Source organism: Macrosteles quadrilineatus, unplaced genomic scaffold, assembly GCF_028750875.1.
Source record: "Macrosteles quadrilineatus isolate MER2022 unplaced genomic scaffold, UCM_ALF_1.0 Scaffold_8__2_contigs__length_117827958, whole genome shotgun sequence".
NCBI classification, from domain to species: Eukaryota; Metazoa; Arthropoda; class Insecta; order Hemiptera; family Cicadellidae; genus Macrosteles; species Macrosteles quadrilineatus.
In genome coordinates, this window is record NW_026542601.1 from 42,541,293 (window position 1) to 42,569,290 (window position 27,998).

General features: G+C 35.6%; 1 protein-coding gene and 1 long non-coding RNA gene across 5 annotated transcripts in view; one reads left to right on the forward strand and one right to left on the reverse strand.

The window, feature by feature from the left end:
- Positions 1–678: 678 nt before the first annotated feature.
- Positions 679–10,784, reverse strand: LOC129000915 (uncharacterized). Of its 2 annotated transcripts, XR_008491371.1 has the most exons (3): positions 10,511–10,784; positions 8,132–8,290; positions 679–805 (listed from the first exon to the last, which is right to left on the reverse strand). It is a non-coding gene; the product is annotated as an uncharacterized LOC129000915 (long non-coding RNA). The 2 variants fall into 2 exon arrangements; XR_008491372.1 differs by lacking the exons at positions 8,132–8,290; positions 10,511–10,784 and adding an exon at positions 7,263–7,366.
- A 13,431-nt stretch (positions 10,785–24,215) lies between these two features.
- The window catches only part of LOC129001738 (BTB/POZ domain-containing protein 6-B-like), a 37,039-nt gene continuing 33,256 nt past the window's right edge, over positions 24,216–27,998 (forward strand). Inside the window, exon 1 of one of the 3 annotated variants that reach the window (XM_054429151.1) lies at positions 24,216–24,268. In XM_054429151.1, the coding sequence (XP_054285126.1) occupies positions 24,235–24,268 (34 nt within the window). In that variant the 5' untranslated portion in view covers positions 24,216–24,234. Of the gene's footprint in view, positions 24,269–24,890; positions 25,018–27,998 lie in introns of those variants that run through there. The other 2 variants (XM_054429152.1, XM_054429153.1) reach the window with 2 other exon arrangements.

The window sequence follows — 27,998 nt, forward strand, 5'->3', positions numbered from 1 at the left end:
CTAATCAGCTGACTGGATTTGCGTTTCTAATTTGCTGTTTATATTGCATCACATTCGGTACAAAAGAAAGAAATTTAAATTTTGCTTGTCGCTTGTTTTGGGCAACACACCAAGCATTAGTTGCAACCCAAACTTGAGCATAAAAGGGGCCTAACTTAGGCCGCATAATCAGGGATAACCCTGATATTTACCTTAGGCCGCCTAAGGTAAATATCAGGGCTATCCCTAGGGTTGGCAGCGCCTGGAGCAAAGGTGGTTGTGGCGCCCCCTCCCCACCAGTAATAATAGTCGCATTCACATATTTTAATCAATTTTATGTATAGATAATGAGAAAAAAGTTATAAATGAACATAATATTTGTATTAGCAAGCCTATTCTTTAAATATAATAATCTTAAAAATTTGGTTGTCCGGATGCAGATTAACTCCTAGGGAGGAATTTGGAAATCCATTATGTCTTACTGGGATAATTATGAAGTACTTTTATTTAAGGACTGGTCTTGGTTGTGTTACTTACTTTTTTTAAAGTAGAAAATCAATATGATTAGGCTCAATAATGGAGTGTATTTTAATGTTTCATCAAGAATAATAGGCAAACAACATTAAACATTTTGGTTTATAAAATATTTTTAGATAAGGGTAAGGACCTTAATAAAACACAACAATGAATCATATTAGGTAGTCTATAAATTGGAGAAAGTTTTACTGTTTAAAAAATACTTCTTACAACACAATTGAAATAAATAAAGATTATAAGGCGAAGTTAATAGCTGAGCAACCCTTCTGCATTCTTCTGTCATGATATCCTGAAACAAATAAACAATAACTCAAAATTGTTATCAAAACTAAATAGAGAAAGGGGTGTCTTGTTAGCTTGGTGGTTAATTTGTCCTGGACTTTGCTGCAAGAGAAATTGAGATTGACTTAAAGGATCCTTGCACAAGGTGAGAGGATTCAACATAATTTTTCCATGGATATTGCACACACTTGCCCAGCACAGCACAAACCTGCTAACAGCATGCTACTATTAAAATTAAAGTAAAGTAAAGTACTGTAGAACCAAATCAGATTACGCTCTTGTGTCCACCATAGCACTATAGAAGACCATAGAGCACTAAACGGTTTTCATAGACTTTTATCAATTAAGTATTAAATGTATCCATTCAAATACATACAAATTATAACCCAGTGAATGATTGAAATACATGTCATGATGAAACCATACAGCGGTAGCCCAAGTACGGCTTCATAAAACCATGTGCTAGTTGGTCTGACCATACTGGGCAGGAGTAGAGTGGCCAGCTGTGCTGCGGTTAGCGTATATTCCGGCGCCGACCGCCAGGGGTAATGTGTAGTTACGGCGCACGCCGCTGCAGCATCAAGTGCTAGTGACCGTTTCCATAACAACTTGGTAGTTGGGAGTTAGTGTTGACAACTTTGGAGGAATCCCCCGGAATTGGAGTTTACTGACTTATTTAATATTAAGCAGTAAATTAATTTAAATGCCATATTTTATTGTATTTTTTTTTAAACATATATTTGTTATACTTTTGTAGTTTCATTACAATGATTCAAAGTTTTTCTTTATTAATCCATAATTTTAGGAAGTGGTTTATTGGAAGGTTTTGTTTTATATTTGCAAGGTCAAAATAAAATTTAACCAGGATGTCTAGTAGTCAGGGAAAACGGGAAAGTCAGGTATTAGTATTGAATTTCAAAATGGTCTTGAAAAGTTGGGATTTAGTCTTTATTTTGATATCAAAGTCGGTAAATTTCATGATTTTACCTCAATCGCGCTAGACAACGATCAAGTTTCCGTGACGGCACAAGACGATGGATGATGGGTCTATACGACCGCGGGAGATGTTCTGAAACCGCGACTGTGCTAGACGACGTTTTCGTGACCACGGACCACGGGGAGAATGATCACGTCTTTTCTGCGATCGCGCAAGACGATTGTATATACGGCCGCGGAAGATGTTCATGATTTTGACGCGATTGCAGAAGATAACAATAGCGAATAGTAATCATTTCGTTTGCAAGAGTGGTAGTGCTGGTAACAGCTGGCAAGTAGTCGACGACGACACTGGATCGAATACTGATAACTGATATCAAACGGCAAAAACGCTCTAGCGGCAGATTGCAAAACCTTTCTTTGACTGTCTATATTTACTCTATTGTCTATGAATATAGTTTTACACATCTACCATAGCCATAGTGTTCTACCACCTCACCCAAACAAAAGAAAAAATTAATTATTAAAGATTCACAAAATATCACAAATTATTCGTGAAATTAAAAAACATAAACATAACTGTAAACAGACAGTTCTCATTGTGTATCACAGTTTTTTGTTGCTGCTTAGTTCAAATTAGCTGTTTTCATAAATGAAAAAAAAATAATAGTGCTGCATCCTGTTGGTAAATCTTATAACTTTAAATGCCTTTGCATATCATAGAACCAACCTTTTTAGTTGAAACAGCTGACTAAATTCTTTAATTCCATTTAAATATGAGTACTCATAAGGTTAACATGGGAAACTCTAGAGCCACTGGGGCGGAGCCCGAAAGGATTTTTGAGATAAAAATATGCCTCTATGTTAATTGTGAATGTGAGCTATCATCATACCAAATTTGAGCCCAATCCATCCAGTAATCAACACGTGATTGAACTTCAAACACACAAACAAACGCACAAACTTTCACATTTATAATACTAATAGTCTAGGCATATTAGGAAAGTTAGCAGAAAGTTTAGGTACAGTCCTAATCATCACTTTTCTTTATGTTTTTTGGGTCGCTGAACACGAATATGAGGTTTGCTGACAGATATTTTGCCCGGAACATTGGTTATTTTGTGAAAAACCTTAAAATTTGGGCACTTTCTTTGGTTTTTCGGGCAAATCTCGGTAAGTATGGGTTTTTGATAAAATCCTGCTTTGTAAAATTAAAGATAACAAAATTTACTACAAGTTTCCTATATAATGATTGTTTCTACGACGAACCGCTTCGCCACTAGAGCACACTAAAAAAGGCCAGCAGTACAAAAAATTAAAAACATTGCTAAATGCTGCCGTTTTACATTACGTTTCCATGGAAACAACCCATGTTACGATAATTTTAACTATTTATAACAAACTGAAACACACTTAAAAATACCCCCACCGCAGCAAACCTGCAGACTAAGCGAATTTCCATTTCCCTGATTGGATTTACACTAAAATGTTTCCTTAGAAATATCATATTTATTCCCTATTTAAACTAGGGTTGCTTTCAGAGAGGTGAAAGCCAGTTGAGCGGAACAAACGTGATTTGATATTTGTATAAGTAACTAAATGTAAAAAGGTCAATAGATTTATTTACTAATGCTGGTTTTAAAGATTAAAATTATAATAACTCAAATTTACCTCTTCGAGAAGTGCATTATGGTAGTTTTGACCAGGAAAATATTACAGTAGTTGGAATCTGATATTAACATCCAAAAAGTAAAGTATAAAAATGAGAAAGGTAATTTAACATTCAAATGCAACGGCTACATTTTTCACCCTTACAATCGGTTAAAGTATTTAAGTATAAAAAAAACAGTAACTATAAAAAAACGAGTATTAAAGTATAACAACAGGAGGGGATATTTGACATTTAAATTCAACCGTGCAACATAAAATGGCTGGAATGTAGGCCTAAACATAAGTAATAAGTAAAATCGCATTCAGCTGATTTAAGTGAAAACAGAATAATATAATAAGTAGGGAAGACATGCCTTAAATATACAATGTAGATAATATAATTAGAAATTAGTAGCCTACTTCTGGACAGGCCTAGACAATTAATTATCCATACCGTGGTTAAAAGTGTACTTCTATAAGCCCAGGTTTACTTATCAACGGTTGTAACTGGACGTATGTATAGTCCGTGGCTTGGCAATCAAATAACAGTATTTGTATAGGATGGGCTACTGTTATCAACATTTGAAATAACTGAATTGTTACCAAATTACTGTTTCACAAAATGCAGATTCCATTTTCAGCCGAGCCATTAAAATGAGGATTTGCCGAACAATTATTAATATTACAGAATAGTATATAATGATATACAACTTTTCACATTCCATAATTATATGTTAGTTTTGCTATGGTCAAAGGTACAAATCCAAATGTTCTCTTTTCTTTTTGTCAGTATGTAATAATTTGCTAGAATCATTGACTTTATATAAAGTCAAAGCTAGAATACTGTAGATGGTTTGTTAAGTTAAGACCATATGCAAGCATTTTTGAAATCGTTTCCCCGTTTAACCTTAACCAACTATTCCATTCCAAAAGTTAAAAAATTATATGGTGCAACACAAATAAACAACCCGATCGCCTACCTATAACCTACACTATACCTTCCTAATCTAACCTTACTTCAAAACACTTAATGTAGTCACGAATACTCATAAACCCCGACCTACCTCCCCACATGCCTAAATCAGTGTTCAATCTGCGTTTTATCAATAAGTGTAATAACTTACTGTACCGTCGATGTAATTAAACATAATATAACCTATGAGGTATTATCGGATTAGATACCGATTTCGATGCGGTTCGATATATCGCTTATTAAATCCTGATTTCTAACATTGGCTGTTTCTAATCAGCTGGCAACACAAATAGGTTCCCAAGAAAGTAGTCACCGGTCCGTATCCCTCCGCTCCTTGTTTATGCTCCGCGCATTGAGAAAGTAGTTCAGTATATTTTCTCGATTTTCAGTGAATTCCGTGCCTTAAAAAAATGTTTTAACGGCATTTTCTTATTTATTAAAATCATAGGAATGGTTTAAAATCGTTTAAAAGAAAAGTATAGAAAGTTCAGAAATACCTTATGATTCTCTTGTTTACATTTTTCTTGTAAACAAAAAAACTGTCATAGCTACTTTAGTCCCATAAGCCCAATGTTAAAAATTTTAAATTTTAAGTTCGTTTTAAATTGCATTAGCATTATCTAATTGAAATTTGTTTGTTTACAAACCATCTCATTATTAGTCTAAGTAGTCTTGTTAAGTTTGACTGAAATGTGTTCAGCCGTTATTGAGTGATGGTGTTATATTGTTTGCATTGAAGTTGATCCCAAAGAGCTTCGCTCGCTCCGCTCAATAAAAGTTTAACGAGTACTTAGGTTTGCTGCAAAAGGGAGGGTAAAAAGGTGTTGTCTTTTAAATGTAATAATATAGTATGAAATGAATGCATTTTCCAAATTTGGTCAAAACATGTTCATAAACAAGCAAACTACAACAGTTTACTTAGTCTCCATAAGAATAACATAGGCATTTTAAATTTACAGATTTTTGGAATTTTCTCCGTAACCATTAGGCGCATAACAACGCTTTAATATACTAAACTGTTTTTTTAAGCTCTACAAAATGGCATGGAAATAAATCGCTAAATTTTAAGTTTATATGGTCAAAAATAGGAAAAGCCAATTTTTACCCCATAAAACCCCCCATAAATCCCTGTTCCCATAGTCCGATCATGCTGGGCAAAACGAAAAATGAAAATAAACCCTAACCATTTTACAAAGGTATTACATTGGGTTTCTATGGAAACAACCCATGTTACGATAAATTGAACTATTTATTCATGATAATGAACTGAAACGCACTTGATAAATCTATGCCAAGATGTATGACTGACTGCTGGAACATTTCCCGTTCCCACAAATCCCCCATTCATTTTCTCAGCACAGGGATGTTGCTGGCCACAGGGTTGACTGCTATAGTGGCTGAGAAAAAAGGATTAAATACATTAAAAGAGTTGTAGATAACTTTTAACTTTGGTAACGTCAAATTCAGATGAGTAGACCGTGTCCAGCCACTTGCCATAGTAAATAACGCGATGAAAGTAGAGAATTGTTACTCGTAAACCCCAACAGATTGTTTCAACGTATCAGCATCGCTAAGAATTCTGATGAAGAACTAAAACACTTCTTGTCCTTCTTACGGAGAAAATTCCAAAAATCTGTAAATTTAAAATGCCCATGTTATTCTTATGGAGACTAAGTAAACTGTTGTAGTTTGCTTGTTTATGAACATATTTTGACCAAATTTGGAAAATGCATTCATTTCATACCAAATTATTACATTAAAAAAACACATTTTTACCCTCCCTTTTGCAGCTAACCTAAGTACTCGTTAAACATTAATTTAAATAGGGAATAAATGTGATATTTCTAAGGAAACATTTTAGTGTAAATCAAATCAGGGAAATGGAAATTCGCTTAGTCTGCAGGTTTGCTGCGGCGGGGGTATTTTTAAGTGTGTTTCAGTTTGTTATCATGAATAAATAGTTAAAATTATCGTAACATGGGTTGTTTCCATGGAAACGTAATGTAAAACGGCAGCATTTAGCAATGTTTTTAATTTTTTGTACTTCTGGCCTTTTTTAGTGTGCTCTAGTGGCGAAACGGTTCGTCGTAGAAACAAACATTACACAGGAAACTTGTAGTAAATTTTGTCATCTTTAATTTTATAAAGCAGGATTTTATCAAAAACCCATACTTACCGAGATTTGCCCGAAAAACCAAAGAAAGTGCCCAAATTTTAAGGTTTTTCACAAAATAACCAATGTTCCGGGCAAAATATCTGTCAGCAAACCTCATATTTGTGTTCAGCGACCCAAAAAACATAAAGAAAAGTGATGATTAGGACTGTACCTAAACTTTCCGCAAACTGTCACTTATATTCCTAATATGCCTAGCCTATAATAAGATAGTAGCCTTTCTCATTTCACATGATCTGACAAGCACGGTGTCTCATCAAACTAGTATAATTGTTTTTGTTCAAGCTCCTATGTATGAGCAATCGATGTATCTAAGGTTTAATGGGTGTTGGGGAAAAATAACTAATTTAATTCTGTGCTGGTATTAACATTTTTTTACCACAAAAAGATGTGAAACTACTTTATTGTTACCAGTTGTGTGGGGGCAATAAACTATAAACAAATAACTTGATCTTTCCACATATTTAGACTGGTGTAGTTGTACAGCGTAAGTCTCCGGTTCCGAAGATAACGGATTCACATCCTGGAAATCACCATGACAATTTGATAGATGGCCAGTATGGCCACCCTGTGCGTTGCTCCTCATGAACGTTGGTGCGGCCATCTTTAAATGCCCTTACCCACCTGCGTAGGTACCATTCCGCCACTCATAATTTTCTCCCCATACACTTCACTAATCTGTCAATGAATTTAAATGGCTTTCACACCTTTAGCACTTAAAAATCTAATTACCGGTACAGCGCAAACTTCACAGGCGACGGCAGTCTCAATTGGCGGCACCGTTTTGAATGCTCTAAACCGGATGTAAACACAGCCGATTTGTGCCGAATTTCCAGCACATGCTTGCCAATACATCCACATACACAGCACAAATGTCCAAAATGCCAATCGCAGCACTGAAACGGAGAAATTTAAAAACAGTACTTACTTAAATAACATGCCTTGTATTATTCTGTCACCATAGGTAACTCTGAAACTTGAACAGTGCTGTAAGTTGATTAAAGTGTATTTTTTCCAAATATAAAAACTTAACCGCCACAGCACATCATAAGTTAACATGATGACTGCTGAAAACAACGTACAGGTGCTCCCCAGTGGCGGGCGAAGCCCCGGCACGCAACCGAATCAGCGAACGCAATTGGCATTCAAATATTTCAGTCTGACGAATCACAAAAGAGCAGTGGTGACTGTGCTGCGTTACCCCGAGAGTGGATGTAGTTCACTGAAACACCCAAAGGTAGCAGTACTGCACGGATCCGTATCCAGTGTCTTTGTAATGTGGGTTGAAGAGAAAAAATCCCCGAAACCGGGACGAAAGCATTGCCAGACAGGATTTTACGGGAAATTTTAGTACCAACCTACACCAAAGTAAAGCTCGCATTCTAAGCTGGCAGGCTGGCAACGATTATAACGTCTCCGTCTGAGGCTAAGCTCACACTGACTCAATATATCTCTGTTGGTCTGGTGCCGACTTTTGTCGGCGCGCGCCACATTGAAGTGCTAGCGACGCCGACTAGAGTCGGTGTTAGCAGTCAACGTGTTAATGTTAAACAAGGACTGAAAATGCTTTTTAATCATATTGATAACTTAGCCAAACTTACTTATCTTTATTGCTTTCGATTCTTTTCCAAGAAAATTTCTCTCCTTCTTGTTTGGCCCCAAATAAGCAGACAACTTCATCAATATTGTTTACATGTGAAGTACTCTCATACATTAACACCAAACATTTGCAATGCTCCAAGCTTTACAAGAAAATTTACCTGGAACAAAAATAGGCAGTGAACATCATTCAGGCCTACTTCTTGTTAAAAGTAAAAACAGAATATAGAACTATAGCTCAAGGTAGGGCATATTTTCTTTGTACAAATATTTGGATTGGTAGATAAAAACTTAAAAACTCGAAGGCCACTGGTTCTCTAAACTAATAACTAATAAAGTGTGTTTTTTATTAAAACATTAATAGCTTAGTATAAAATAAAGCTTTCAAGTTTGATTTATAAAAATAAATATAGCCTATATATATATATATATATTTTAATATTTTTAACCTTTTTGTTGGTCGCAAAACATAAACAAATAAAAAGTAGAAGAAGGTAGCTTCTAATGTTATTCTTATGGGACAAATTTAAAAATGTATTTTGAGGGTTTTATAATTACTACTGAACGGAATCGTCTAAATTTTATGGTGTCTTTCCATTGGTGTCATAATTAAGATTCGTGCAATTTTTTAACACTATAGGTGCAACGGTTAGCTTGAGTTTTTTATGCGAACACTTACACACACACACAGTTAAGCGGACAACTAATCCAAGACTCCACTATACACAACACGATACATAGATGACATATTATTTTTTTTAAATTTCTTTAGAAAGGTCTAGAGAATAATTGATAAATTTTGTGTTTTAAGGGTAAAAAATGAGAAAACCCCATTTTTTGGCCTCTGCCCCTTCTCTGCATAGAACTCATTAAAACCCGGTCCCATGGCCCGATCATGCTAGTTCGCGAACTTATTCAGATTTATCCTGCCTTACACCTTCAAACCGAATTTTCATTTGATTTTAGGTTATGAAAGAAACATAATACAAGGATATTTGCCTTTGCCAATTACAATCAATTGTAAGTATGGTGGGCTAATATGAAAAAAGTTGACCCATAGGCCTACTTGCCTAATTTGTAATTTTATTCATGTACTCAGGTATGTGTCACAATTTCATTTTCTTAGGTAGCCTACATGTTTTTTTGCCATAAGTTAACTGCATGGTTTGCTGCCTTGTTTACTGTGTAAAATTAACCTAACTTAAGTTTTGTGACGTTGCCTATTGTAAGTTATTTTATAGACTACTAAATTTCCATTCATACTTGGCTTAAAATACCTAATATGTATCGTCGCCATTTCATTGAATAGTATTAACAGTATTGATGGTAGAATAAGTTAAAGGGTAGCCTACAGTTTCTTAACTGGGCTACGCTAATTTTATTGAAACTATCGATTCGATTAGTAAACCTACATGCGATTTTTTCACCATCAGCAAGTTTGGTTGGTTAAGTTAGGTTATGATAATTTAATTTTATAATAAACTTAGAGGTATATTTAAAATATCTATTATTAATCAATATTTTTAATTCAATACTGTAGTTCAATAAAATATATTAACTTAAGTTAGCGTAGCCCAGTTAAGAAACTGTAGGCCTACCCAAATTAAATCTCTTGGCTCAGTATTATCACGCTTACCATTTCTAAGGTTACACAAATGGGGGAGCGAGCTGGCGTAGTGGCTAGAGCGCGGGACTTCGGTCCGTGAGGTCCCGGGTTCGATCCCCGCCAAGTCACCAATGGATTTTATCTAAGTGATAATGCCGCAACCCCTAGGTCTAGCCTGAAGTAATGTGAAAAACAATCCCAGGCTCGTGCCTAGCGTCCTAGGACAAAAAAAAAAAAAAAAAAAAAAAAAAAAAGGTTACACAAATGATACAAACTTGATAGCCTACTTATATCGAATATAGGCCTAGGCCTACTCGAATACTTAATAACCATTCAAATGAGTGTAGGACATAAAACTTAAGGGCTGCACTTTACTTTACGTCCTACACTCATTCGAATGAAAATATCGATCAATATATCGATTATTAGATAAGTTATATCATTTGGTTAGTTAGGTAAGGTTAACCTAACCTAACTAACCAAACGATATATCGGATGAAACAATCTAATAATCGATATTTTCATTCGAATGAGTGTAGGACGTAAAATAAAGTGCAGCCGTTGAATACATTCACTGATATTTTTATTAAGTTAATTGTTTAGGCCTGTCACAGGAAATCTGTAACTTGAGTCACAGCTACCTTAAGCTTAAGTAGGCTAGGCAACTGTACCTACTAACTTAACCTAATAACGCTCAAGCAAATAATAGCCTACTGCATTTTGTTACTTTGAATAACAAGGCCTAGGAACAGGATTGGATTAAAACACAACTTACTGGATTTCAACACCTCAATAGTTTTGGAATTTTTTGATGTTTACAATTTATTAATAATTATTGTTCCTCTTCTTGATCTTCTGTCAACACCAGCCGGACTATTGACAAGATTCATTAATTTTCAATGCCGTTATCCTTCACTTCATTTTCATATCTTTTAACTTCTCACTATAAATATTTCTTGCATTTTCATTGTCATATAGCATGTAATTGTTGCCATTTCTCGTATAAAAATCGTTTAAAAGATTTAAATAAATAAATGTTTAGGTTATAAATTACGATATCGCAGTTGTCAGTACGGTCAATTACAATAATTATCGTATCCTACCATAAAATATCGTGTATATGGTAGACCTGACTGAAGCGAGCAGCTGATGCCATTCCCACAATGCAACATTCTCTTCAATTATAAGCTATGCCCCAAAATCAGGATTATAAGGTATGACTCAAAATCAGGATTATAAGCTATAGAACAGAATCGGAATTATAAGCTGCGCCACTATTTGACCATTATAAGATGTGAAACTGAAAATGTGTCATACCTTATAACGTTTTAGAGAAATTGTGGCATAGCTTATAATTTTTCGTGAAAGTGTGGCATAGCTTATAACTGATTATAAGCTATGCCACATTTTCAACATTATAAGCTATGGAACAAATTCACGATTATAAGCTATGACATTATAAGCTATGACACCCCACGTGGCCGGTAGGGGCCATAGCCCCTAATTTAGACACAATTGTTCATTTGAAGGCAACTCTACATTTCGCAGTAGTAAGTCAGAAATATATAGGCTATATCTATGAATTTGTCCCTGAATTTTAAAGCAGTAAGGCCCATTTCCCGGAGTCTCTTTTTATGTAGCGGAAAGCGACGCAAAAGCCATTGCACTTTTGTACAGTATTGCCTTATGTTTTTTTTATGAAGTTAGAATAATGTAATACCCCCGCCGCAGCAAACCTGCAGACTAAGCGAAATTCCATTTGACTAATTGGATTTACACTGAAATGTCTACTTAAAAATATAACATTAATTCACGTCCATGTCACTGGCCCGGCCATGACGGATTTAGTACGTAAGAATTATGTTAATATTTAGTACTGTACCTATTTCGTACTATTTAGTACCAACAAACAAAAAAATAGTACCCCACTCGGTACCGGATAACTAATTAATTTAGGATTCCGGGCCAGTGACAAGCTGGCCCGGCCATTTTCGAATTTGATCCTAATATGTATACCATCATTTAGTACTTATTTCGTACTATTTTGTACCTCTATTAATATAATTTGTACCTCAAAGAAAACCAAGCTACGAGACCGTGAACTGTACCAGGTACAAAAAAGAACGAACAAGGTACTAAATAGTAGCATAGCTTATAACTACTATAACTACTAGGTAAAAAAAAAATACCTCAAAGATAAACAAGCTACTTATAATACATATTGTACGTGTAATCATGTTAATGTTAGTGGTTAATTACCCCTCAGCCCGGCCATGTCACAGTTTCTAGTTATAAGGTATGCTATTATTTAGTATTCAATAATTAACAAGTGATGCAGTTATTTGGTGGTTATCTCCAACTATTTAGTTCTTCATATTAAAAAATATGTACCACTCATACAACCCAAGTAATCAATGTGTCGAGGTTTAGGCTATTTTGGTGCGAGGGGACCGTGGTGATTTTTTATATCATTCAACATTAAGTTCACAACTTTGTTAATTTTTTCTTTCTTTTTTCTTAATTAATTTATGTTGTAAAACTTAACGAGCTGTTGGCCCGTCCTACGTAGGGTCTACGGGAATTTAGTAGTAAACTAAAACTGAAGTAATATCAATATTTCTAGAATGTGGAATGTTAGCGTCGGCTGCTAGACTTTTTAAAATTTTAAACTTATCTTCTAAAAAACTAAAACCCTAAACTAAAATTATGGCTTCAACATTCCCTAGTTTTCAAAATTATCTTCCTTTCAACACAATAATAATGAAAACCCGTCAAGTGGTTGATTCAGAATCGTGAAATAAAAAAAAAACCCCTGTCACGTTTTAATAAAAAACTATTTTTGTTAGTTTGACATATTTTAATAGCCGGTGTTAAATAAAGGCATTCCTCATAACTACAGATTGTGACATGGCCGGGCTGAGGGGACATTGGCCTGTACAGTTTGCGTACCAATAGCTTGGTTATCTTTGAGGTAAAATTTATTTTAATGGGGGTACGAAATAGGTACTAAATAGTAGCATAGCTTATAACCACAGGTTACGACATGGTCGGGCTGAGGGGCCATGGACCTGTACAGTTAACGGGCCCGTAGCTTGGTTTTGTTTGAGGTACAAATGATATTAATGGAGGTACAAAATAGTACGAAATAGGTACTAAATAGTAGCATAGCTTATAACCACAGGTTACGGCATAGCCGGGCTGAGGGGCCACGTGTCCTGTACAGTTAACGGGACCGTAGTTTGGATATCTTTGAGGTACAATTAGTTTTAGTGAAGGTACAAACTAGTACGAAATAGGGACTAAATAGTAGCATAGCTTATAACTACATGTTACGACATGGCCGGGCTGAGGGGTCATTGACCTGTACAGTTAACGGGCCCGTAGCTTCGTTTTCTTTGAGGTACAAATTATATTAATGGAGGTACAAAATAGTACGAAATAGGTACTAAATGATGGTATATATATTAGGATCAAATTCGAAAATGGCCGGGCCAGCATAACACTGGCCCGGAATCCTAAATTAATTAGTTATCCGGTACCGAGTGGGGTACTATTTTTTTTTGTTGGTACGAAATAGGTACTAAATATAAGCATAATTCTTACGTACTAATTCCATCATGGCCGGGCCAGTGACATGGACGTCATGAATTCCCTATTTAAATAGAATTAGCTTAACATATACTTAGGTTTGCTGCATCAGGGAGGGTAAAACTGTTTTTTTTTTAATGTTAATAGTTAGTAAGAAATAAAAACATTTTCCAAATTTGATCAAAATATGTTTATAAACAAGCAAACTACAACAGTTTACTTATTCTCCATAAGAATAACATGGGAATTTTAAATTTACAATTTTTGGAATTTTCTCCGTAACCATTACGCGTATAATAACGCTTCAATATACTAAATTATTTGTTTTTTTAAGCTCTACAAAGTGGTTTGGAAAGAAATTGCTATGTTTTTTGGGTCAAAAATGGGAAAATCAATTTTCACCCCATAAAACCCCCCGTAAACCCCCGTTCCCATGGTCCGATCAAGCTGGATCGCGAACTCGTTCGAATAAACGTAGGTTTACATGTTTGTACCAAATTTCATCAAAATCGGATGTTTTTGCTCGAGTTATCGTGCTAACGGACACACACACATATATATACATATATATAAACATATATATATTTATAAATATATATATATACATATATATAAACATAAACATATCAATATATATATATGAATTTGAATGGATGGTGTTTTTGGCCTCTAGGAACCTCAAAACGAAAAAAATCGGTCCCGCATCCAGGTCTTACCATGAGTACTACGGTAATAGCTTATTCCCTATATGGGAAATTCGCTAAAAACATGACTTTTAGTTCGTAATTTAATTGTGGTTGTGGCATGTTAATGAGTCCATAGTGGCAACATGCGTCGAAATGTCCATGTGGCCTCCTCTGCGAAGTGAAATGCGCCGCAATGCATGCAAGTGCTAAGAGGATTAGAGGATATTGTGAGAAACAACATGTTTCGAATTTAGGCCGTACACGATGTTCTCTTTCGGAATTTCTTGGGTCAGTTAAATTCCTGGATACTCTTCCACGTCTTGCAGGTCTTCCCCTACCCTGTCTAGTTACTTCACTCATTATAAAAAAACGGAAAACCAAAAAAATAAACGATTACATCCCTTTTACTAATTGTTCAAAGTACTGAACAGATTGTAAAATAAAATTAAGTTAAAAAAAAAAAAAAATTTTATTTTGAAACATTAGTTAACAACATTGACTTTCGGAATAAATGTAAACATTACAAATAAATAAGCAACAGCTGATTAGAATGCAGACGTTTTTCAGTCCCCATGCTTTTCTTATGGTGGATATTTTACGTCATATCTCGTTTTCTGGTAATTTTATGGGAGATCTGCTATTTTTCCCGAGTCCCTGGGGTCAAGAACTTTAATTTAAGACCCCTCCCACCTTTCTGCGACTTACAATTTTCTGGTAAAAAGTTTGTCTTACAGAATTATACAGGGTTAGTAAAAAGTGTGGAGACCCCCTGTTATTTTTTTAACGGCCCGTACTAGAAAAACTAAACTCGGCACACCATTATGGCATGTTATGAAGTACTTTTTGGGCATAACCGCCACTTGGTGTTCATCCCCAAAATGGGGGATTTTGGGGAAAACTAAAGAATTTCAAATACAAAGACCCATCGAGTGACCCCTCATTTTGAAGGTCCTGGTAAAAGAAAACCAACAACGCAAACTAGAGGTCTCTATCTCAGTTCAGTACAAAATGGCAGCCAATTGAAATTCTCATAAGTTCCCAAACCCAAAATGGGGGATTTTGGGGGAAACTTAAACATTTTGAATGCTAAGCCCCATCGAGTGACCCCTCATTTTGAAGGTCATAATAAAAGAAAACTAACAACGCAAACTATAGGTCTCTATCTTAACACAGTAAAATATGGCAGCCAATTGAATAAAATTGCAAGTTATTTCCAATTTCTAAAGATTTCAATCAGCTTCCATTTTTTAATGGATTGAGATAGAAACCTCTAGTTTGCGTTGTTAGTTTTCTTTTACCAGGCCCTTCAAAATGAGTGGTCACTTGATGGGGCTTATCATTTAAAACTTTTGAGTTTCCCCCAAAATCCCTCATTTTGGGTTTGGTAAGCAAGTGGCTATTAGGCTTAAAAAGTACTTCATAACATGCCAAGAAGGTGTGTAGAGTTTAGTTTTCCTAGTGTGAGCCGCTACAAAATTTACAGGGGGTCTCCAGACTTGAAAAGCTGCAAGTTAAATTCAACTTCTGAGAATTTCAATTGGCTGCCATTTTTTACTGGATTGAGATAAAGACCTCTAGTTTGCGTTTTTGGTTTTCTTTTAGCAGGACCTTCAAAATGAGGGGTCACTCGATAGGTCTTTGTATTTGAAATTTTTTAGTTTTCCCCAAAATCCCCCATTTTGAGGATGTACACCAAGTGACGGTTATGCCCAAAAAGTACTTAATAACATGCCATAAAGGTGTGCCGAGTTTAGTTTTTCTAGTATGGGCCGTTAAAAAAATAACAAGGGGTCTCCACACTTTTTACTAACCCTGTATATAAGGATGTTGTAATTATTCAAACCTACAAAACAGTTGGTGAAAGTTAACATCCGCTTTTAAATTATATTTATTTGTAAACATTGTAGATCAAAAAGTCTGACATTGGCCCACTTAAAACCCTCTGGGGCAGAGCCCTTTTGACAGATATGCACCAAACTTCACTCGAACCATCCTTGAAAGATGCTTAATAATGCCTGAAAGTTTCATTACAATATGTCGAGTGGTTTCGGAGTCCATAACGTATATACATAAATATATATACACATACATATACATAGTTCCTCTTTTATAGATATAGATATTGCCCTAAGGCCTACCACTTTCAAAAGAACCAGCGCAGAACCATGGCTGTCTTGCGCACGTAGGGGTGAAGGGTGATGGTGGGGAAGGGCCTGGAGCAGTGGTGGGGATAAGTCGTTGGGGCGAAGTGTCTTTCCCCACCACTCTGACTCTCCTGCTGTCCTGCATGCACGGCTTAAACAGGTGCGTGGTTTTTTTCTATGTGGTAGGCCTATAAGCTAACATAACATAACCTAAACGCCACAATGGTCTGTAAAAGATTGGCGGGTGGCCCTCTTCTTAAAAAGACCCATAGGCTAACAGATTAATAAATAATAAGCAGGCCTGTTTCCTTCAATATATTTTATATAAATTTGAAGCTATTGTCAGTAGGCCTATTAATTTATAGAAACTGAAAATTTGATAGGATAGGATACATTTAAGTTTCTCTGCAGAACTTTACCTCCATAACATTGCTGTTGCAGTGCAATGTAATTTTCAGAATCAGTCTTCTTCCCTTTGTATTTAGGCTAAGTAAAATTGATTTTCCTTGCTGCAAACATTATTACCATGTTTAATAGCCATGATAACTTGATAAGGTACAGTAGACTCCCTCTTATTCGGACACCTTTTAACCGGACATCGGTTAAACCAGACAACACTCGGTGGAAATTAAATCTCTTTAACCGGGCAATTTTTATCAGCACATCGATTTAACCGGACTAGGTCGGCAGGAAGTGGGAGGTAAGCGTTCTACTGAAACGACTGTTCTTTTGATAATAAAGATATGAGAACAGTGATTATGTGTCAAAATACAATGCTCTACTACATTTTAGTCAAATACTGTATATACAGTATGCATTTAAACAATCAGTTTTAATGAGTTTTTGGGACGTCAGTTTAACCAGAAAACCATTATCCGGACTGTCCTTGGTCCTGAGAGTCTGGATAAGAGAGGGAACTATTTTACTATGTAATAGTGACACAAATAAAAAAATAACAGCCAAAACTTCATGCAATAACCCCATAGTACCACATACAATATGTATGTTTACTAGTGTGAACTATGCTGTAGGCTTCACATCGAATGTGTTGCCCAAGTTTATTAAATTAATGCTAAAACACAGTTTTTTTTTGTTACAGAGTCATTGATTGAGGCGCTGGTGAACTGATTGAAGACTTAAAAATGTTTTGCTATTAGTGAGGTGTGATAGTACGGACTGTTGTGATAAATTACCACTCTTTATGATTTACTTTATATGTTTTAAAATAAATGTTCTACATAAACTATTAAAATTAAATGATCATTTACAATGCCACTATTTCCAGCTGTAATATCTTTTTATACTTCTTTTAATTATTTTTTTACTTTGTTTCTAAACATAAGTTCTGGTGTAGTCAATATTTGCATAATCCCAATGTGTAATCACTTGCACTTTCAAAAATATAAAATAGTTAACACAACAGCTTACCATTGTTATTATTTATTGGTATTAGCGAATTTCCCATATAGGGAATAAGCTATTACCGTAATACTCATGGTAAGACCTGGACACGGGACCGATTTTTTTTCATTTTGAGGTCCCTAGAGGCCAAAAACACCATCCGTTCAAATTCATATATATATGTGTGTGTGTGTGTGTGTGTGTGTGCGTGTGTGTGTGTGTGTGTGTGTGTCCGTTAGCGCGATAACTCGAGCAAAAATGATCCGATTTTGATGAAATTTGGTACAAACGTGTAAACCTACGTTTATTCGAACGAGTTCGCGATCCAGCATAATCGGACCATATGGGAACAGGGGTTTTATGGGGTAAAAATGTGTTTTTCCCATTTTTTCCCCTAAAAACAAAACATTTTGCAATTTCTTTCTAAACAGTTTTGTAGAGCTTAAAAAAATAAATAATTTAGTATATTGAAGCGCTGTTGTATGCCTAACGGTCACAGTGAAAATTCAAAAATAGTTTAATTTAAAATTCCCATGTTATTCTTATGGAGAAAATAAAAATTGTTGTAGTTTACTTGTTTATGGATACTAGTGTACCTGTTGCTCGAATTCGAGCAATTTCGAAGCATTACAGGCGACTCAAAGATTATGGAAATACTCACGATCTACACAACAGTTAGATATAATCAAAATCCTTTGTAAATATCTTATCGTTTTTCAAAAAGCTCATCTTGTTTTTTTAGTGTTTTCTACAAATTTTTCCCTCTCATAGCCGCATTAGGTTGTCTATGACAACGATTATAAATGAAAAAAAAAATTATTTCTATTTCTTCTATATTTGGTTGTGTTCTATGACTTTTTCTATGTTTTTTTTCTATGTTGGGTAAGAACAGTGCTGCTCTTTAATTAAAGTGCTTGTGCTGCAAATGCCAAAGATAACAGAAATTAGCATCTTTCCATTTTAAAAGGTAAGTTTGTTTCAGACGGGCAAATTTTTATCCTCGAAATCAAAATATGTCCCCACTCACTTGTTCCAGTTAGGACTTTTCATTCTATTAAGTTGTTGACCGTTCTGATCACATGAAGCCTTGTCCCATTAATGAGGCCCTTTTTGATGTATTAATATTCCTCATCAATAAAACCACTGCCCCCTTTTTATTAGTCTAATCTGTGTCTTGGCAATCCACTGACCTCTATTTTATATTTAAAAACTCAGTTGGATTTTCTAGATGGGTGTCTCCGCCTTCGTCTGTTTTCGAGGACCCGCTCTTCTTTCCCTTGGTATACTGACAATAAATTGTCAAGTCCATGTAGTAATTCATTAATACTGTTAGTTTATAAAGAAAATTAGATGAAAGTTACTTGGCTTAGTGCTATCATAACTGCAAACTCTAAATACACCCACAAGTAAAAAAGAATCAAGTTATTGGTTAACAAAAATTATGTTTGTGTAACAATATTATTCACATGAAGTAGATGATTTGTTTGATTTGTTGATCAGCTGTTTAGTTTCAAATGAATTAATATTGTCAAAGATTTGTGATTTTAAATACATAAATTATTATATTAAAGTTTTCTAAATCATGAATGGTAACTTATTCTCGACTGAATTTTACCATTCCCAGCATTAAAATAAAGTAGTAAGATCCATTATGAGTAAACTTTAAGGTACACAATCCTTCATTGAAATAAATGTAATATACATTAACAGTCATAATACTCAGCAATTATTATGTAGTAGACTTTGACTATTTTGAAGAAACAAACATATGTTTCTGTAAATAAAAATTATCTCCCATGTTATCCTTATGGAGAAATACGAAACTTTAAAGGGCCCCAGGGCCTCACTCTCTAATTATTTCCCAAAAAAGAAAGTTTCCTGCACAACTTCAAGTTACGCTCTTTCCAATGACACCAAAAACATGTCAATTGGGTTAGTAGTTTCGGAGGAGTAATTGCCACAAAAAACCTGCTTGCGTATTAAATAAGTATAGATATATTGATAAAATTTGGCAAATTTATTTATTTCATCCCATCAATTCACATATGGTCAAAAATAGTATATTTCATTACTAGGACCGAAAGCGGCATTTTCCGACGCGCGCTCAAGTTTCATGTGTGAGGCAAAGCCGAACACAGGAAAACCAAATTTCACGTGCGAGGCAAAGCCGAGCATGTGAGAGTTATTTTCACGTACGAGGCGCAGCCGAGGACGGGAATAATGGAGCAAGTGTCGGAAAAAAGCTTTTGGTACGAGTTATGAACGATAGTTTTCATCACGACGTAAAAATACACACATTCAGAATAACATATTGCAGTAGGATTAAGATAGTTTTTAGACCACTCTTTATCATTGAAAATAACACTTCACAACTTACGTGTATGGTTTCATAATTGTAGATTATTTAGATAAATAATGTATTAATAAATACTTCGTCACGTTAATTAACTTAACATTTTGTGATTTGTACCAGTGTCTAAGCTTTCTGTATTCCTCTTCTTATCCTTCCCGTGATTTATACGGTGAAATATGATAAGTTAGCCTGTTTTCATCAAATCTTCAGTAATGTTAGACATACTTTGAGCAATTCATCCAAACATGCATTATGTTAAAAACACAACAAAAAAGCCGTTTCTGTAGATTTAGATTGAGCAACAATAAAAACAGCTGTTTCAAATCATTAAATTAAACCCTAACAAAACACTAGCGCGCGTAGTGAATAAATGGAGAACTAATTGAGAGCGAGGGAAAGTAAATTTAGAGCGAGGGAAAATCAGCTGATCGGTTTTCCCTCGCCCTAAATTAGAGCTTGGGAAACGGCTACTTTCATTGATGTCAGCTGTTATCGAAAATAGTTACTTTCGTAAAGGAGTGATGAAAACACTTTTTTACCTTCCCCGTAGCAGCAAACCTAAGCACTTGTTAAATCTAATGTTATTTAAATAGGGAATAAATATGTCTTATTTATGGAAATACTAGCTGGAACCCGCGGGCTTTGCCCCGTTTAGCTTCTTAATTTTCAAGATTATCTCGTTCGCATGGCTCAATCACGTCCTGGTTGAAGTTTGTTCGCTATGCTCACTCACCTTTAGGTTGGAGCTCGTTCGCTACGCTCACTCGCCTTTAGGTTGGAGCTCGTTCGCTACGCTCACTCACCTTTAGGTTGGAGCTCTGCGCTCACTTGCCTTCAGGTTAGCTCGTTCGCTACGCTAACTCGCCTCCAGGTTGAAGTTCGTTCGCTACGCTCACTCACCTTTTGGTTGCAAATTAGCTGTTGTCATAAATGTAAAAGAAATAATAGTGCTGCACCCTGTTGGTAATCCTTGTAACTTTAATGCTATTGAACATCATAGAACAGAACCAACTTGTTTAATTGAAACAGCTGTTAAGATTCAATAATTCCATTTCTCATAAGGTTAACATGGGAAACTCCAGAGCCACTGGGGCGGAGCCCGAAAGGATTTTTGAAATAAGAATATGCCTATATGTTAATCGGGAATGTGAGCTATCATCATGCCAAATTTCAGCCCAATCCGACCAGTATTTTTCGAGTTTACTTTTCCCATACACACATACAGCAACCACCTCTTTTTTATAATAGTACTAGCTGTAACCCGCGGGCTTTGCCCCGTTTAACTTCTTAATTTTCAAGATTATCTCGTTCGCATGGCTCAATCACGTCCTGGTTGAAGTTTGTTCGCTACGCTCACTCACCTTTAGGTTGGAGCTCGTTCGCTACGCTCACTCACCTTTAGGTTGGAGCTCGTTCGCTACGCTAACTCGCCTCCAGGTTGAAGTTCTTTCGCTACGCTCACTCACCTTTTGGTTGCAAATTAGCTGCTGTCATAAATGTAAAAGAAATAATAGTGCTGCACCCTGTTGGTAATCCTTGTAACTTTAATGCTATTGAACATCATAGAACAGAACCAACTTGTTTAATTGAAACAGCTGTTAAGATTCAATAATTCCATTTCTCATAAGGTTAACATGGGAAACTCCAGAGCCACTGGGGCGGAGCCCGAAAGGATTTTTGAAATAAGAATATGCCTATATGTTAATCGGGAATGTGAGCTATCACCCATGTAGCACAGATGGTTGGGCCAAAGTTGGTAAATTGTTGAGCCACACAGTTGGCCAATGGTAAAAATGTCACCTCTTTAAACTGTTTTCCAACCAACCATTGTCCAACAATGGCCCAACCATCCAAAAATACTGATGGCCAACTAACCATAACACAACTGATATCCAACCAACCGTTTTATTTTACACAAAATAATAAATATTTAGTATGAAAAGTATAATTATTAGTTGAGTAAATTGATTAAATAGTTCATAAAAACGAATTTTGAAAAAAGCTAGAATAAAAATGTTTGGCCCCGAAGGGTCTCGAACCCGGGTTCTTTGACTTATGAGTCTCCTACCTTACCACTGAGCTATCTGTAGTTGTTGATATAGAGAGTTTTCAAGTGGTGAAAGAGTAGCCGACAGTTGCAATGGTCGCAATACTTAAAACATTTTTGATACTACACAGTATAATATGATTCTGTTAATCATTCAAGGCATCATAAGTAGTTATTATTATTATTATTATTTTTTTTTTTTTAGTTAGAGAGGATATTGGGTTTGAATATAGATTATTTAATTACCGTTAGATTATTAATGCTATTATAATTGACTGTTATGTGATTAATTACTCTTTCCCCTTAAATTGTTGCAAATAAGTTAAAGAATATTAATTAAAAATATATTTGCAATATTATAATTATGTTGTGAAAAGAGGATGAGAAAATATATTTGCATTATTATAATTATGTTGTGTAAGGATCCAGAGAATGAAAGTCGTGTAAACTCAACTATGGACCATCGTTGGTCCAACAAAAGTATCTTTTGTTGGTCCAACGGAGTGAAAAACGGTTGGACAACGGTTGGCTTGATGTATGATACCCAGCAATGCATATTAATGTATTTCATTAACAACGAACCAATGTTGTTCCACAGTTGTAAATATTGGTTGGCCTAACTATGAGATACATACATACTAACATACTAACATACATACATACATACATACATACTAACTATGAGATGCATGGACTGCAATCAACATCTGCCAACATCAAATTTGAGAAAATCTAAAAATTTGTTAACTCACTTGTATATACCGTATAACATTTAAATACAACATGAAAAATAATAGGATTTCGTGGAATTTTCCAAAATGTTTGAGGTCATTCTCAACATCCCAGGCAATTTCCTTGAATATACTCAGATCACTCAACAAAAATATTCTAAGAAAATTTTTATATACAAATCTGGAGAACATTCTCAGAATATTCTGGAACAGTACTCTGGAATATTCATGGTAGGCTATATTCTGAACATATTAAGTTTAAATTATTAATTTTTCAAGTACCACAAAATAACTTGAAAAATACATAACTTACAAAAAACAATGTTTTTAGGGTAAAAAAATGGGAAACCCCAATTTTTAGTCCATTCCCATAGCCAGTATTAAAGTACCGAATACTTAAAATGCAACGGATGATGGGGGTGACAGAGATGACTGATTCAAGTCGTCAATCGTCATGGAACATGGAATGGAGGAGGGAGGTAGCTAACAGCAGAACTGAACTGAACTAATAAGTTATGATTTATGAGGCAATTGTACTTTGAACTCGTGTTGCACATTATACTTTTCATACAGTTACCATAAAACAAATAAATTGGTGAAGAAACATAACCTATTTTTACACAAAAGTGAACTTTTAATATACTGTAACATTTAATGTGAAGTGACAAATACAACAGTACAACAGCTTGACCAGCTGATTTACAGCCAGTGCTGCCAACGTATTTCGCGCGCATACGACGTTGCCTGCATGCACAATTTGTTTTTCAGGATTAATTTTGCCAACAGTGTCATTTAGAGGCTTCTGATTGACTATTACGAAGGTTTAGTAATTGAAAAATTATTTTAGTCCATAGAATAAAATTAAAAATGCCTCAAATTCAATTTTATATTTTTTTATTTTGAAATTATACCGTCATAACCTAACCTAACCAACCAAACGTGCTGACAATGAAAAAATCTAATGAAGGTTTATTAATCGAAAAAATAGTTCTGTTCATAAAATAAAATTGTAAATGCCTCAAATCCTATTTTAAAATTTTTTTATTCTAAAATTCAACTATCATAACCTAACTAGACTTGCTTATAATGAAAAATCAAATGAAGGTTTAACCGAAAAAATATTTCTGTTCATAAAATAAAACTATAAATGGGTCAAATTCAATTTCATAATGTTTTAATTATAAAATTATACCGTCATAACCTAACCAAACCAACCAAACTTGTTGATAATGAAAAAAATCCAATACAAAAAAATAGTGCTACGGGTGGGATTCGAACCCGGGTCCCCTCGGATCAGCCCAGCACTGTATCCACTACACCACCGAGGCCGATGGCACATTCCGTATCGTCGCGGTAATGATGTTCCCTCAGCCAATCAGAAGCCTCAGAATAATACTGTAGGCAACACTAATCCTGAAATAAAAATTCAGCTGCCTGCATGTACGCGCCACGCGCTCACTATTTCGTGCCTTCACGTTGCAAATCTGGGTCTCACTGATGAGCGAATTGGCCACTTTGCTTTCTCAAATCAGTGAGAGTGAGAGAACCAATGTGCTCGTTGGAGAGAACATGTACATTGTTAGGTAACTGTAGGAAAATGAATTAGAGCCATTTAATTATAGTTTTATTTTATAAACATAACTATTTTTTTCGATTAGTAAACCTTCATTGGATTTTTTCATCATCAGCAAGTTTGGTTGGTTTGGTTAGGTTATAATGGTTTAATTTTATAATTAAAAAGTTATAAAATTGAATTTGAGGCATTTATAATTTTATTTTATGAACAGATCTATTTTTTAGATTAGTAAACCTTCATTATAGCCAATCAGAAGCCTCCAAATGACTGCATACGCCATATATGCCGGAACTCCAATTGAAAAAAAAATTACGCGTCCTGGCGTCCTCCCTCCTCCTTCAGTCCTTCATTCCATATGATAGTCCATGATCACTCTCGTTCGTTCATCGGGTTTCGGGTTCGTCCTGGTCGTCGACACTAAATAAATACAAAACACGCTTGACACTACACACTACTACTGAGCCAGCGATCGTACACTGAGGATGAGGCGTAGTGTGCGTAATGGGCGTGGTTGTGGTCGGGGTGTTTCGTCGCGTTGGACTCCTGAGCGAACTCTGTGCAGTTGCGGGTCAGGCGCATATGCAGTGCAGTGCAAGTGCAGCGTAACTGCATCGTGCAACGCGACGCGATCGCATCTCGCATCTCTTGCAATTGCAAGCTGCAACGCTGTGGCTGCAACCGCGGTTCCGCTCGACCCGCTCCCACAGACTATTAATTTAATCTCCAACGAAATGAGTACTCAAAATGGAAAATCAGGTTAGTAACTGTTGTACAAAGTTAAATATATTTAAAGTAATTTATGACCTTATTTCAAATAATAGATCATATTTTGGCTCAACTCAGTTCAAATCAAACTATAAATTAGCAAGATTACCGGTAATGATTGGGCATCAATAAAAAGTAAGTTTAGACCCTAGGCTAGGCTAACTTGCCTAGTCTAGTTTTTAGGCTATTGCAATCCCTGACTTGGTTATTGTTACTACAATAACTTGGACCTACCGTATTTTTAGCTGGACATATAAAAATTAACAGGAATAAACTTTGCAAGTTGGTTCAGGTTGGAGGACATTACACTTCCATGTCTGTTTGCACAAACAACCTAATGAGTAATATTGATTAGGCCTATTCGATTATTCGATATCAGGCCTATCTTTGGTTAGTTAAAAGTTAGGTTAGGTTAACTTATCTAACTAACCAAACGATAGGCCTAGCCTATATCGATCGATATTTGTTGAAATATGATTTGTGTGAATAGTTCATTTTGGTATCACATGTGTTCTGTGTATAAGTTAGTTGTCATGGATACCAGATGTGTTTTGTGGAAAGCTATGTTGTGGTTTTGTATTGAGTAAAACTTGTACTTAAAACACCTTTCTCTTTATCATTCTACATAATTTAAGTCCATTTACAACAGGTTATGGGCCCAGGATATTTTATTCAGTGCTTCATTTAAAGAATACCAACTTCATAAGTTTGTAACAGCAATATGACTCAAAATTCATTACCAATTGAAAGGCTTAAAGGTCGTGAGAATTTTGATACATGGAAGTTTGCAGTACAAGCTTACCTGGAAGATTTGGATTTGTGGGACTGTGTATCTGGTGTAGAACAGGATAAGAAAAAGGACACTAAATGTCGATCAAAGCTGATCTTATTGGTTGATCCGGTGAATTATGTACATATTCAAAACACAACCACCGCAAAGGCAGCTTGGGACAATTTAACGAAGGCTTTTCAAGATGATGGATTAAGCAGGAGAGTTGGACTTCTCCGTATTCTAATAACTACAAAGCTGGAAGATTGTAGTTCCGTTGAGGAATACGTGAACCGCATAGTCACAACTGCTCACAAGCTTACAAATGTGGGTCTGCAGGTAACCGATGAATGGGTTGGAACAATCTTACTAGCTGGTTTACCCATCCGGTATGAACCAATGATAATGGGAATTGAATCTTCAGGCAATAAAGTCACGGCGGATGCGATAAAAACAAAGTTATTGCAAGATGTGTCTCTAGTACAACGTGATATGACTTTTGCAGGAACTGATTCTGCACTGTATGGTTCCAGTTCAAGAGAAACAGTTCACAAAGTGTATCAAAAGAACAGAAACACGAGTAGTTCGGACAAAAATGTGAAGAAAGGTCCGAGATGTTATAAATGCAATGTTTACGGTCACATCTCGAAGAATTGTACAGCTACAAGAGAAGTGGGCAAAAATAACGTAAACTCTGGCAAATCTAATATGTCACTCTTTGCTGCATTTTCAATGCAACCGGGCGTTAATAATGAGTTCTTTTTAGACAGCGGTGCATCTTGTCATTTATGTGTTGACGCTAATATGCTTCTGAACGCAAGAAAAGGCCAAGCACTAACGATCACCACAGCAAATAATGAGACAATGGTGACTGATACCGTCGGTGATTTGGAGCTTCCAATATGTATTTCTGGTGAGGTCTCGGAAGCAAATGTAAGTAATGTACATTTTGTGCCTAACTTAAAAGTTAATCTTTTATCAGTGAGTCAAATTGTAAATAAAGGAAACTATGTGGTATTCAATAGTGATGGAGCCAAAGTTTTCAATTCAACAGGACAGCTCATTGCTTCTGCTAGTTTAATAAACAACCTGTTTAAGTTGGATATGCCTATGAACACATCTGCATTATCCATGCAAAGCAGTGGCTTAACGCTCTGGCATCAGCGTATGGGACATTTGAATTTCGATAGCCTTACAAGATTAGTTGATGGCTTGGCTGATGATATCAACATTTCTGGTAGTAAGCCAGAAACTATTTGTGATATCTGTATGTTAGGAAAAAGCCATCGTTTACCTTTTCCTAAGAGTGAGTCTAAAAGCAGTCATTATCTGGAGCTAGTGCATTCTGACTTGGTAGGTCCTATGGAAGTGAATAGTCTTGGTGGGTCTAGGTATATTTTGACCTTTTTAGATGACTACAGTCACATGTGTTTTGTTTATTTTTTAAAATCAAAGGACGAAGTCAATGGTCACTTTAAAACGTTCAAAGAGTATGCTGAAAAACAAACTGACAAGAAGATAAAAGTGTTGCGTACAGATAATGGTACGGAGTACTGTAATCGCAACTTAACTGAGTTTTTTAAGTCATCAGGTATTGTGCATCAAACTACATATCCTTACACACCTCAGCAAAACGGAAAGGCAGAGCGTCTCAACCGTTCCCTCCTAGAACGAGCAAGATGTTTGCTGATAGAGTCTGGGCTTCCATCTAGTTTTTGGGCTGAAGCTGTGAATACTGCTGCTTACCTTCTGAACAGATCACCATGCAGGTCCGTGGAACTAACTCCAATACAAGTGTGGTCAGGTAACAAGCTTACTCTACAACATCTCAGAATTTTCGGTTGTAAGGCATTTGGTCACATTCCTGCCGAGAAACGTAAAAAACTTAGTCCACGATCTACTCCTTGTATATTTGTTGGTTATTGTCAGTTTAGTAAAGGGTACAGGTTGTATGATACCCAGAAGAAAATAACTTTCATATCTAGAGACGTTACTTTTTCTGAAAATCAGTGGGGAAGTTCTTTATTGAAAAATGTGAGTAAAGACTTAGATTTTTATGTGTTTCCCGAACCAACAGGAAGTTTGTCTGATAGTCAGGACAGTACTAGTGGTCAGACACAAACCGGTCCTGATGTGTCCAATAATGATGATGTGCTTCCAACAGGATCTGGTGTAAACCGAAGTAACGACGATGTTACTGATG